This window comes from Melitaea cinxia, chromosome 8 (genome assembly GCF_905220565.1).
Source record: "Melitaea cinxia chromosome 8, ilMelCinx1.1, whole genome shotgun sequence".
Taxonomy (NCBI): domain Eukaryota; kingdom Metazoa; phylum Arthropoda; class Insecta; order Lepidoptera; family Nymphalidae; genus Melitaea; species Melitaea cinxia.
In genome coordinates, this window is record NC_059401.1 from 15,864,353 (window position 1) to 15,878,815 (window position 14,463).

The 14,463-nt window shown below is 33.9% G+C and overlaps 1 protein-coding gene across 1 annotated transcript in view; it reads right to left on the reverse strand.

The window, feature by feature from the left end:
- Positions 1-4,465: 4,465 nt before the first annotated feature.
- The window catches only part of LOC123656078 (CUGBP Elav-like family member 4), an 83,457-nt gene continuing 73,459 nt past the window's right edge, over positions 4,466-14,463 (reverse strand). The window contains exons 3-9 of the mRNA XM_045591802.1: positions 12,495-12,665; positions 11,042-11,156; positions 9,690-9,866; positions 8,667-8,756; positions 5,799-5,876; positions 5,034-5,192; positions 4,466-4,593 (exon numbers count right to left, since the gene is read on the reverse strand). Coding sequence (XP_045447758.1) covers positions 4,466-4,593; positions 5,034-5,192; positions 5,799-5,876; positions 8,667-8,756; positions 9,690-9,866; positions 11,042-11,156; positions 12,495-12,665 — 918 coding nt within the window. The remainder of the gene's footprint in view (positions 4,594-5,033; positions 5,193-5,798; positions 5,877-8,666; positions 8,757-9,689; positions 9,867-11,041; positions 11,157-12,494; positions 12,666-14,463) is intronic.

Sequence of the window (14,463 nt, forward strand, 5' to 3'; positions counted from 1 at the left end):
AGTTTAATCAAATTCGATTTCGTAATACTAAGATGTATTTGATCGATTTAGAAATTTATCGTTACTGATGACATGAAATGTAAGTACACGTTTCTCTTGTTTTTCTTACTGTTTTTTTTTTGCATTATATTTTACATTTTTAAGTAACGGTAAAACGTTTCAATAGTAATAATTTTGACTAAGACGATAAGTGAATGAGGATACTCCGATATACAAGAATAGATGAAATGGTGCGGGTCTATAATTAAATAAAATGGCGAAGCTAGTTTATTAAAGTCGCGAATGACATGATATAGGATCAGTTACACTACGATAGTACCGATAGAGTATATAAAAATTCGCGACAGACTACAGTGGACCCGAGAGTGAAGCGGCGCGGGCGCCACCGGGAGGCCGGTGTACGACTACTCTCCGTACTTCCGCTCTCTGACTCCTCGACGACCGACGTGGCACTGCGGTGATAAAGATCGATCTAGATGAAACCGTCAGCAGTCAGTGAACGAGGAACGAACTGAAAATGTTCGGCAAAATCTGCCAACATGAAAAACATTTAGATACATTTAAATAATTGCAAAGCTTACCCTGTATCCTAGAATCACTTTGTGGGCGATCGTTTTATACATTCAGAGAGGTCATTTTAATCTAGTAGAAACGATTGCTCTGTTGCAATATTATAAGGGAGTTTTTAATTTTAATCAGTATAAAGCTATACATAAGTACACAATATCATTAGTCGCTCGAACTTCGCCGCGGAGCGCATTGAGGTGTCGAGCGTGTTACTCCTACATTACCCACGACGTGATATAATCGTTAATCGATATATACTAAGTATACGTTTCCGCTTTGGCATCGATTGAGTCTGTAACCAGCACTTGGCAGACCGCCGCCCCGCCGTCGTCAGCGCTGCACCTCCGACCCGAACTCAACAATCCTAACAAAATGCAACACATTTCATCTAACCGCGCCAAACTTGTTCCGACACGACATTATATCTGAGTCATTGTGACGTATCCGTCGCGTTGACTGTAAAGCGACTTCGTCGAAACATCGGAAGATCGGCTCCATTGTAAAAACACACGTCACGAATAATTTAATAGTTTACATAAATAATGAAATAAATAATAGAATATAAACTTATTATTATAAAATGAAAACGCTAAAACTATTAAAAAGCGTAACAATATTGCACGAACATGAGATAGCGAGAAAAGAACTAGGTACCTACGCTTTAAACGAGACCGGTACAATTTTCATTAATCGTTTTAACTTACGCGGCTTATTAATAAATTAAACGCCTAAAACTAGAATACTATATCAATATAATATAATTATTTTGTGTAAATATAAAATTCTATGTCTTGTGGTGAGAGTAATATTTGACTAGAGGCGGGCGGCGGCAGTTTCGCTACCGCACGCGGTAAGCAGAGGATCTTATCAACACCTGCACACAGAAACTTGCACATCACCCTGTTTGGAATTCTACTAAACATTCCAAAATAGTGACTTAGAACAAAATAATTGTAGTTTTGTCAACTCTCCGTTCCTGTGTACAAGTCGGTTAACGTTAGACATCTGCGCCTCTTATTAATAGAAACATATGAACCTACGTGGGACAAAAAATTGTATTTTCTGTGTGCGGTTACGATACCTTCGTCCCTCGCCACGTTTAGGAGTAGAATGTAGAAGTCCTTCAACTAATTCATAACGAGAACTTTTATTATTATTGATCGGATCATGTTTTAGCGGACGGAGATTTTTAGCTGTGACTTTTGATAAATGATAAATCTACAACAATTTTTTTTTACATATTTTTGATTACAATTCCATTTTCGGTTCCAACGACTACAATTATTGTTTTGTTTATGAATTATTTCTACATTACATTCCGAACGTCGAGGTTGAAGGTGTTCATCTATATTTTTATAAATAGTGTGCTAACAATATGAAGCCATGAAAGGTGATTTTGGCGTGAGGAAAAGATAATACGCAAGTAATAGCCTTCCTTTACTTCACGTCAAAAATATTTTTGCTCCAAGACACTCTTTATAAAAATAGAATTATTTTCGCCAAAAACGTTTACGCCAATCTACTCTCAATATGCATATAGTAAGGTGGTAAATGGCACATACATTTTTGGCCGATGTGTTTAAAGCTGTTGTTCAAACAACGGCACACCGGGCGCTGACCCGCGCGCACGCATTAACATCTAAGGTATTTCATATTATATTATAATTTTATATTGGTACGTTTTGATTATGAATCTATGTTTTTTTCTGTAGAAATTACGCTAGTATTTTTTTTTTGTTGTTGTCTGTATCGCTCCCCATTGTCGACTCCCCGGACGTATTTCACTGCTTAAACACCCTTACATGTATAGATTACATATGTTAATATATAGACACACACACATGAAATAAATATAAGGGGACGCACGCTCTTTGAGAATTGACATCGCATTTCTGCGAGTGACCGCCCGCACACATATACATATTTTTATCTGTACATTTTCCTACTATATATATTTTACATATGTATAAATTGAAGGCGTTCGATTTGCTTGGGGGCAATATTCAAGTTTTTATAGAGTTTGGCACGTGCGAGAACCGTCCCCAAATATAATGTATTTTGACTAAAACATTGAAGACTATCTACAACTCTTCTAGGTATAATCGGAAACGAATTCCGACGCGCCAATTTTTACTCTAAACAGTTGAAATTATTGTCTATACGTGTCACAGTGGCGTGTTCTATGCCTCTATAATTTATTTTCGTCCTAAGTGCGTAATATCGCGCTCATTCTTATTTTGATGCCAAAAAAGTTTCAAAAGAGACAAAATATATATCTTCAATTATGAGTAATCGATGTTAACATTTTTTTCGAAGATTTTCTCTTATCTTTGAGAATCGAATTACTTTTTTCTTAAAGAGCGAATATTAGTGACAGTGCTATGATCTTTCATTATTAAGCCAAGTAAAAAATTGAAGCACAATCCTAATTATGAAATTTATATTTATATATGAGTATGCGGGCAGTGTTGAAGAGCGTCACATTATTATGCATAGACGGCCTGTACAATCCATTATTTTGATATTATATTTTTATATCACAGCCCATTTTGGAATTTACAACAAACGAAACAAAACATTTCAAAATAAAGGCCTTAAGTAGTCGGTAATGTTGAAGTGCACTTCGCTTTGTACACGGCGTTATATGAACATTTAATTTCATGTCAACAACTTTGTGTTTATTTAATTTTACTAACATGTAGTTGGGTTGCTGAGCCGACCGTTGAGAACAAGCTTCCTTTGGAACAGGAAACCTAAAATATCCAAATCTCACGTGCTATATACATTACGTTTAATACATAAAATAGTAAATCGTTTAAAAGAGAACGTTAAACATTTGACAGTAGAACAGAGAAACGTCGGTTTCATTTCACGCGTCTCTCAAACGATCCGATTTGAGATTAAAAATTAAATTTAGCTTTAAGACTTTACAACCCTTCAAAAAGGTACAGCTCAGCATAATAGCTTATCTGACACACACACCGATAAAATTTAACAAAATATAGGACAATATACTCCGATAGTGATATATATCGCAGCACTTATAGTATCTGTGATCGTACGGTGGGGAGGCAACAGTGCGGAGTGCCGAGCGTGGACGCCATCTTTGCTTCCGTCTACGGCTAACGAACTCAACGTAGAACGAATCGCGCCGAAGACTATCAGCGCCATCTACACTATATATGAAACAACAAAACAGACAAAGACGCGCATCGCACCTCGGCGCTACAATTTATGCAATATACAATAATTAAAATACATTTTTCTTACTCTCAACTTACTTAATAAATTCAGTTTGGCTTAGTTCAAGCAAATAACTAGTATAATAAATTTATGTTAAAAGTTTTCAGTTAAACATTAAGTACTTAGAAGTAGAAGTATGATTACAAATGACAAAATTTTTATAACGTGTCATTTAATAATAATAATAATTTAATCAAAGTTAATAAATTGTATATATAATAATATAATAGAGTAATTTAATGATTAATCGATAATGATAAGAATGAAGCTTGCCTACACGCTGATCAATAAATTACTTTAACTAATATAGTATACGCGCCGCGTGGGCTTGCATATTTCTTTAGGTTAGTAATGTATTTAATGATATTTACTATACAATTAATGTTTAATTAATTCCTTAGAATCTTTGATAATACGCATATGAGCGTACCGCGGGCGAACGAGATTTGCCGGAAGCCTTCTGTAAAGAAATAGAACGATATAAACCACATCTTTGATTAACACACACTTACAATAAATGTTTACAATATTCAGAAGTTAAATCTCAAAGTTCCAAAAAGTTTTTACTAATTTGTGATTTATTTGTTTCATAAAATTAATAAATACAATTCCTCACCCTGGGCAATGCGTGTGCGCGCGGGGACGGCATCATGGGTTAATAAGGCCGGTTGGCGTCCTTTGGCCGTTTCAGCTGAACCTTTAGCCGCTTCATGCCAATTTGAAATCCATTCATCGCCTGGATGGCCGCTTGGGCTGACGCCGGGTTATCGAACGATACAAAGCCTAGAATATAATATAAAAATAAATGAATATAGTTTTTGAAATTACAAAACAGAATGTAAGGATAGAAATAAAAAGAAGACAAGATTTATGTTCTGCAATAAAACATAATACGTTGTATCGTAGAACACAATAGTGAGATAAAAGCAATCATTTGGCGACGATTTAATAATAATAATAATAAATACTCTTTACTGTACACCACAAAGAAACATTGCAGAAAAAGTGATACATGCAAAGAAAGATGTACAAAGGCGGTCTTATCGCTAAGAGCGATTTATTCCAGAGAACCTTTGGGCATAGGGCATGGCATATAAAAAGAAAAGCGGTAGGGAAGTGTACAAACAGTCGATAAAGATTTTATTTATTTTAATGTTACAATAATTTATTAATATTGGTTATGGAGATGATCTTCAACAAGGTGATAAAGGCGATGGACATACCGAAACATTTGCTCTGGTTGGTGGCACGATCAATGAAGACCTTGCTGCTGATCACGTTTCCGAACGGGAGGAACATCTGCATTAGTTCGCTGTCGCCGAACTCCTGCGGTAAGTGGTATATGAAGAGGTTGCAGCCCTCAGGCCCCGAGATGGAACAGCCTGGAAACACAAGAAAATCTTTAAAGAACTCACAAATCTGCCTTTAAACACCAACATTTAGATCAAAGTAAGGCGTTACTCAGTAGCAATAGTTGAGATCCTAAAGAAGAGTCAAGTCTGCAGTCTCTGGAATATTAATTAGTTAAATATACAGTACATTTACACACTAAGAAGCACAGTAGCTAAATAGATAATACTTTCAAAGACATATAATAGTTATACATTGCGAGTGTTACATGTCATTGCCAGTCGCAAAGCATACTATATAACACTGTACAGTCGTGCGATGTTCGAAACAGACGACAACTATCAACACAGTAATACTCATGATAATATCGTCTAACCAACGACACAAATAGACTTCTGGTAAGAGTTTTAGTTGTAGAGACTTACTGGAAAACGATAGAGCGATACGAAAAGCCTAGGGTGGGTTGTGTTAATATAACAAGAGCGAGTAGCAGTGAAGAGACGTGAATATTATCGACAGAACAATTACTATTAAGGCAGTGTCATTGTTTAGATCTCAAGATAGATAGAACAAAGATAGGTAGGACCAAGGTTGGCAGGGAAGTCAGCTAGATCTTCTCAGCTCAGGGCTCAACTTACCTTCTCTCTGCGCGGGCGCAATGGTCGACATCGGCGGAGGTATGGGTTGCGGAAACTGTCCATAAACCGCTGGGTAAGCTGTAGAACATTAAGTTGCACATTTTCACAATGAACACCGATCTCGTTGCGTGTAGGTCATGCATTACCAGACTGGAGGTGTAACAAGACGACAAATATAGAATATGACAAATCCAAAAAGTTTTTAGTGTCACATTTATAATCAGTTTGTAGTTGTATCATTGTAGTCCCTATGCTATCACGGTTCTTAATTAAGAAGTTAAAGCTAGTGCGCAATGTAACAAAGTTTACTCTAAATATCATACTATGTAGCAGCTTTATCGTAGACCATAGCACAGTCTCGGAATAATATCTTCAATTCCTGAGCGTTTTTACTATGTTCCTTACTTCAAATGGGCACTAGCCAAAGCTTGACTTTGTTGCGTTTTTTATTTTCCTTAAGTTAAGGATACGCGTACACAATATCGTCTTATTACACTGTCGTCACAAAAATATACATCCATTATAAAGCTTACTATATGTCTATGGAATAATTAATATATATATTTCAATGATATATATATTTTTCGTTTTAGTTCAAATAAGTGATAAATAATTATTTTTAATTGAAACTTGTGAGGGATTGCCCGCTTTTATCAACTACGGCAATAGATTAGCTGAAATTTTTACTCTCCAAACATATTACGTAAAACCGAATTTTATTTTCAAAATAAATTTTATCAAGAACTAGATGAAAAAGAACGAGTGATATGAGTTAGGTGTCATTATTTTTTTAAATTTATGCAAAATATTCAGTGTTCGGTTTGTTTTTAGCCGACTTCTAAAAATGAGGTTCTCAATTCGATTGTATTTTTTATTTATGTTACTTCAGAACTTTGACTGGGTCGACTGATTTCGATGATTTTTATTTGAAAAGCGGTGCGTGTTATGTGGTCCCATTTAAATTTAATTGAGGTCTAACAAGTACTTTTGAATTATATCAAATAATAATTGTTCGTCGACCTACGTTGTATTATACCGCATAACGTGTCACTTTGTGTACTGAATCAGGTGATTTTTATTTTAATCGAAAGCTGATTCTTGTCTTGTCCCATTTAAACATGATTGAAACATGATCGAGATCAGATGGCTAGTTTTTGAGTAATCTATCGACGTCGTCTACGTCTTATCGATGTAATTGAAGTTGGTTTTTTTTCGTTTGCGAGCAAATGCGATTATTTTAATATAATAAGTGTAGTAATAAATAAATATATTTATAATAATATATTAACAATAAATTCGCTAAATAAAACATTTATACGCAGAACAAACTACTGGATGTGTTTAAACATTAACAGAATCGTGCTTAATATTATATTTAAAAAAAAAAAGATATATCCATGAGAAAACAATATGGTGGTATGAAAATCGCTAAGTTAGTTGGTGAATAATGAACGTAAAATGAATTTGTTCTTAAATAATATAACGTAAAAATTAATGTTGTGTATTGAATTAGGAGTTGAATGATTGATATAACTATGTATAATACATTTTTAATGTGATTTTACGGTTTTTTATAACATTGAAAATTATTTGAATTTTGTTTATAATATGTATAATATCAAGCAATTTCTAAAAAAAAAATACCGTAATTTATTATTTTATCAACTTTTTAGAGAAATTCGAGTCACTTAAACTTTCATTGTTAAATATAAATTTTCTATAATTATTGTACTATAATAAAATACAATTCTATATATATATATGCTCTTTCGCATTGAGCTTGTAACATCCAATTGCTGGGCATATGCCTTTTTCTTCATATAGAAGAAGTGTTGGAGCATAATAAACTAAGCTGCTCCCCTGCGGTTTGGCGGATATGTTCCCTACTATGAGTAACGATCGCTATCAGGTGTTTATGATAACAACCGGAATCAACGGCTTCTCGTGCTCTCCGAGGCACGGTGGGGAGACCCACAAGGATAGACATCCAAATCGGAAAGAAATACTTACAATACAAATATCCATACCGAGCGGGAATCGAACCCCTTCACCAGAGCGGTTGTTGTGTTTGTTATTGTGCTCTTTTATTGATATCAATATTGGTTAAAAAAGGTTTTAAATTGACATATAAGTCAACGAACAACGATGTAACCTGAGTTATTGCCATTTATTAGTATCAGAATCCATTCCTCACAAAAGAAATTATTGAAAGTAATAAATTTCAAAGAATAACAAATAAGCAATATTTTGTTCAATTTGTCAGCTGTCAAATGTGGATTTACTTTTGTTCGAAGTTTTTATGAACACCTGATTTGATCGGGTGTCTTAATGCTTGACTGGAGAATTGAATACTTTTACTGTATTATAAATTAAATTGTTAAATTTAAAATAAAAATAAAATACATATAATTAAATAATATAGGTTCTAAATGTTTTACGGAATAACATTAGAGGTGATTAAAGCAACACTCATTCAAATATCAATATGTGTCTAACACGAAAATAACAATTGTACATTGATGATTTTTTAAACAAATATTTAACATGTAATATAGCCTAATCGCACATTGTAAGAATCTGGTTTTGCAGGATATTTCTATCGCATACTGACATCATCTGTGATTTTGACATCGTATTAATGAAGTATGCTTCGATATTTGACGCCCTAATACTTTGAGGTATGACATAGCTTCACAGAAATCAAAAGTCGTAGCATAATTCCTCGAATATAAAATATCTTTTAACGCGTATTAGGCCTCTAATCCAATGTAAGTTTCTTACAATGTGCGTCTCGGCTAAGTGCTACAATATTTACGATCATCAATTTGCAACATGGCGGATAGAAAGCGCATTGTCAACGCTACTAACCGACGCCGGGGAAGGGTTGCATGCCGGGATACGCTGCGTGTTGCAGCGCCGCCTCGCCATTTGGTATGCCCTGCGCCGTGACCGGGACGGCTGGAACATTCAGGTCGAACTTTTAGGCTGTAATCACTAAAAGATTAAAGTAGCTCAACTAGAAAATAATATTGAACCAACTCGTATAGAGCAAAGCAGCAGCAGGCGTAAGAATAAGAAAGGACAAAAAGGTTTGTTTGTCTAAGGTACTCCATATATATATTTAATATTTACGCGAATTTCACTCATTATAATGAAACAAAATTTTCGGATTTTATCGCAATTTATTAGGTTTTTTATATGCTCGACTCGAATACTTTACAGCAACCATGGTCACGGGAGGACTCCATGTCCTTACTTCATCTACATTGTTTTTGTTAGCGTAGCATACAAAACTTAGTCTTTGCCTACGTATTCTTTAAGAGTGAAATAATAATGAAATTTATACATAGTTTATGTTTATAATGGTTTTTGACTCAAAAACAAATAAATGTATCGTGGAAGTCTGATCACAAATCAATTTTACACAAACTACGACATGAGCACGACGTCGGGTGTGCGGTTCTAAATGAGTTATAAAACATACGAGTATACGAAAGAAATATATAAAAGAATTCTTGCTGATTCTTGTCAGTAGAATCTACTTAAAGTCTAATCTATACTAATATTAGAAAGAGGAAAGATTCGATTGTTTGTTTGTTTGCGTTGAATAGGCTCCGAAACTATTGAACCCATTTGAAAAATTCTTTCACTGTTGGGGAGCTGATTTTTTGTTAAATACCCATGCGAAGCCGGGGCGGGATGCTAGTCTCATTATAATTTGTAAAATGACGATTTAAAAGTACCTTTGAGACCTACTTGAATAAATCAAATCTTAATTTAAATATACCGTAATAAATAACGTTACTAACTAAACAAACACCTGAACCAGAATATATTTATCATAATTAATGATAGTGACTGAAATGTAATTATATTAATCTGTTTACTCACGCCCGGTAAACGTCTGGTGAATGCCATTAGTGTAGACGGCGTCTTGCGGCGGCGGTTGGCCGTTAGCGGTCTGGGCGGCCATGTTGAACCCCGGCATGGTCGGTGACGGCAGGGATGGCAAGGCGCCGTTCAGTGGTTGCGCGCCCCCTGTGCCTATCGCCAACCCGGAGAAATTATCTGCAGGACAATTTATAACGTCAACACCACTGTTCATATTAAACAATTTGATTGTGGTTATTTTGCGACGTCAGATATGGGATAACTGCATAATATTTACAGGCCATGTAAATAAATCATACAAAAATTATAAGTAAGTTTTTGTTGAATAATACTTATAGTTATCGACTTTGCTACTTTTTTTTAACCGACTTCAAAAAAGGAGGAAGTTACTCAATTCGACCGTATATACTTTTTTTTCATGTATGTTCGGGGATAACTTCGTCGTTTTTGATAATTCTCTTTTTGTTGGAAAGGAGATATCTTAGGTGTGGTACCATGATAAGGAAACCAGGATCTGATGATGGGATCCCAGAGAAATCGAGGGAAATCATCGAAAATCCGCATAACTTTATACTGGGTGTACCGATTTTGATGATTTAAATTTCATCGAGATCTGATTACAACTTTTGGAGTAATCTTTGATGATGCTTTTGTATTTACTTGATTATTTTTTCGCCTACCTACGTTGTATTACTTATCGATGTAATTGAAGTCGGTTTTTTTTACGATTGCTGGTAAATACAATTATTAGTAAAAAAAGTTCGGCAAAAAAAAAAAACGTATGGGTCAGTTACAGAAGCATCGCAATCGGGTTGCCGACCCTAACTCCAATCCATCACAGGAGCTCTGGTCATCTTAATGTCCATAGGAACCTACCACTGCTTGAAAGCTTATTTAGCTGAAATCTTTTATAAGGTCTGGGTATTTCCTCAATCGGCCTGCACAAGGTTTGAGCAGGATATTACCTGCTGTGACCTACCTTGGTTAAACTGCACTGTACTTTATAAGAGCGCTTTTGGTAAAATTAGCTACTCTTTGTCTGACTAAATGTTCTTATACTCTTTGAATAAAGAGCCTTTTTTTTTAAATTAGGTAACAAAACCATCTTTAACTTAAAATAATAATATTATACGTCTCTATTGCTTTCATTTTCTTTAACATTTACGCAATAATTTTGCTACTATGTTATAGAATGATGTTTGATTAGCTAAGTTTTCTATGTATACTGATTTTATGATGGCAAATTCATTAATAAAGTTTTGTTTGGTTTACAATTTAATAGAAATACATAAATTTTCTTCAAAATGTATATAACATTTGTATAAATATATCATATAATAAGTATATCTCACCGGAATTAGGCGGCACAACAGAGTTGGCCATGCCATTCAACGCGTGCGATGCGAGTGCCGTCATAGGGCTGATGTAGCCCTGCGCAGTTGCTGCTACCATCAGCGCTGCTTGTTGCTGTAACAATAACTTCATTTAAAAATCTTACATAATTATATTGAGCTATATTATATTACAATTTATTATAATTATAATTTATTATATTCGTATAAAGTAATCAATGGATTCATGGACTCTGCTGATATTCTGTCTCGGGTGAATCTTTGTGTCCCCTATAATAGTCCTCGCAAGCCTATCTCTCACATTTTTGATTGCTCTCGTAATAGGACCAATCTAGGTCGCCACTCCCCCATTAACAGAATTTGCGTGGAATATGGCGAGCTGTGCAGCCGGGCGCCGGATGTGGACATTTTTAGCGATTCTTTACGTAAATTTAAAAATCAAATACTGAAATCAATAGCGGGCTGTAATTAGATATATTTTTTCCTCTTTTTCCTCTTTTTTCTCTTTGTCCTATAAACCCATTTAATAATCAATTTGTTTTTTTTTCTTTTTGACATGATAGACAATTTGTGTATAATGATTTTGACAATGGTATTACATTGACACTTTATTTCCTTTTGATTTTTTAAATAGTAACATATAGCAATTATTGTATTTTTATATGTTGATATAATTATTTAAATTTTAGTTATATTGGATTATTAATATTCTCTTGACTTACCTTTGACTTTTTTTATATAAATTTGATTATTGATCGTTTAAAATGAATTTTATTGTTAATGAGTAGGATTCTTGCTTTTTACTTTAAAAATTTTTATGTGATGTTATCTTAATTATGCTTGCTTCATGACATTAATATAAGGTGGAATGTTGTGTACTCCGTAATGGGATACATATTAGATAATAATGTAGTAATGATTCATATATAATGTTTTGTATGTATTCTGTGGATGTACCTATAAAATAAATAAATAAATAAATAAATAAAAATAAATTATATCATTTTATTTATTACCAGCTGACCCAGCAAACGTTGTTAAACTAATGGAAAATATAAAATTAATAATAAAATAAAAATTAATGGAATTATTAAAATTAAAATTAATGGAATTATTCTTGAATACTTAAAGTCGATATCGTAAAATAATTTCATGAAGACATCTATCTGGATTTCAAATTTTTTAAATAATTTATAGTCTACATCTTATTGACATAAAGCATTCCTTTTCTTTGAGCGCTGACTAGTGCTCAATTGTAAACGTTATATCTGAGCTCTTTCTTTGTATTATCCCACAGAAAAAATATAATTCATCAAATCATCGTCATATTGTAAATAAATAAAAAAAGAATAATTTAACGTGATGTTGATAACTTCATCTCATTGTGCTCACCAACAGCTCATTTAGGATCACAGAGAGCCATCCCATAAAAGTAAGAAAATATAATACGTACTTGAAGATCAACTTGCTCAGTGATGACCTGAGCGTAGGCGCCGTACGCGCCGAACTGGTTGAACACGAAAGGGTTCAGGAGACTCATGTTGCCGGCCATCTGCTGCATCCGACGCAATTGACGTTCCTTCTCCGTGTCTGCGAATTTTACTACTAGGCTCGAAGACGCACCCTGAAACAATAAAACCAAAACTTAGATTCGATCTGTTTGTATTATATATGTATATGTATGTGTAAATATGTATATGTATTTGTTCTGCAGCTATATCCCGTAAGTTACTTTTTGTAGGTACATCGGATAAAAATAAACTGTTAACTTGTTATCTAATTTTACCTTATATTTAAAAGATAACTTTTCGAGACGATGAAACCAAGCTATTTGCCAATAATAAAGTTTTATTGACACTTTAATTAATTTAATATTTTATAAGACAAATAAGGTTATAAATCAATTTTATTTTTTAAGCTACCGTCAATATCATCCTTGTCTCCATCAGATGTTTCACGTAATTAATTTTAACGTCAGTAAATTTCATAGAAATAATAAAAATAATAATCAGTTTATCCATAAAAAAATACGAACCAAAAACAATTGAAAGAAAAATCGCATTTGAAAAAGAAGTCGGTTATGAGTTATTGCATCTCATTACTCGAACGGAGACGAAAGATGAAAAATAAGTAAAATATAGAAGGAATGTAAACATAAATAAAACGAGACCGAGAAATATTTCAATTATCACTTAATTTTACGAAGTGTTGAGGAGAAATAGCAATCTTTCATTACAGCCTGATGGCGGTGCGCGATATGAATTTAGCGCCCCCACCCTTTCGTCTCTTTTCGTAATAAAAAATAAAGTCGACGAAATACTCGACTCTTAAGAATTAGGACTTGTGGTTGTTACGGATTTAATTTGACTAAGAAAAATATTATTTTAAAAAGAAATTTGATATTAATAATTTAATTATGAAGTTTTGTTTAATTTTTTTAAAGGATTTGTTTAAATTGTAAAATTATAAGGCCTATTTGTAAGTAGCTTTTAAGCATTTTACTCTCAATTGTGTTTTTTTAAGTTTTTTGACTTTTCAGTCTATCGCAGTCTACTGCTGGAAATGGCTCCCCAAGTTCACCTCAACCATCTGTCTGTTAGATAATTATGACCATTTGATTGGTATGTTCGTAACAGTATTTTTTTTAAATTATTTATTAAATTAGGCTATCATATTTTTTTAATAGTGTAAGATGGACTTATTTTAAAATAAAATAACATTAGCGTTGCTTTCTCAAAAACCTGCTATTGTCCTTATTTTTAAATTATTATGCTCTGAAATGTTATAGGAATGCCTTTTTTTTACGTGGAGAAAATCCATCATGGATACCCTCCGGCGCAGGGGCGCCAGAGTGTTATGTCAGACTTCTATTGACTAAAAAACCACCACGTGTAAGTAGTTATCCGCCTGGGTGGGGCGAGATGAGTTCGCGCTAGCATTCGCCACCTCGCCCCGGCGGTAGGCCCGGACGAAACCTCCGGAGTTATAGGAATGCCTAAGCCAGCTATAACACATGGACTAATAGGATAACAAAAATAGAAACTGATAGCAAGTGTTAAAACAAATATCAAATACGGCTTGTATTTATACTATTATATACTTATGTTTCATACTAAAGTTTAACGAAAGAATGAAAAAAAATCAAGCAAGGAAATGTGTGTATTAAAGGTGCCTTGATGAACAGAAGTCGGGGCGAAGCGCTGAAAAAACGTAATTGCCAAGAATACATGGAAAGTGCGAAAAGATAACAAGCGGTATGAGGTTGTTTAGAAGAAAGAAAAAAATGGTGGTGACCAAGATTTACTTTATTGTGAGTGGAGCAAGTACACCCCTACCTAGAGTAAATACACCCTTTCCTTGTACATAATTATTATGTTGTGCTATTAATTAGCGCATTATCATGAAGAATATTGGTGCGTGGT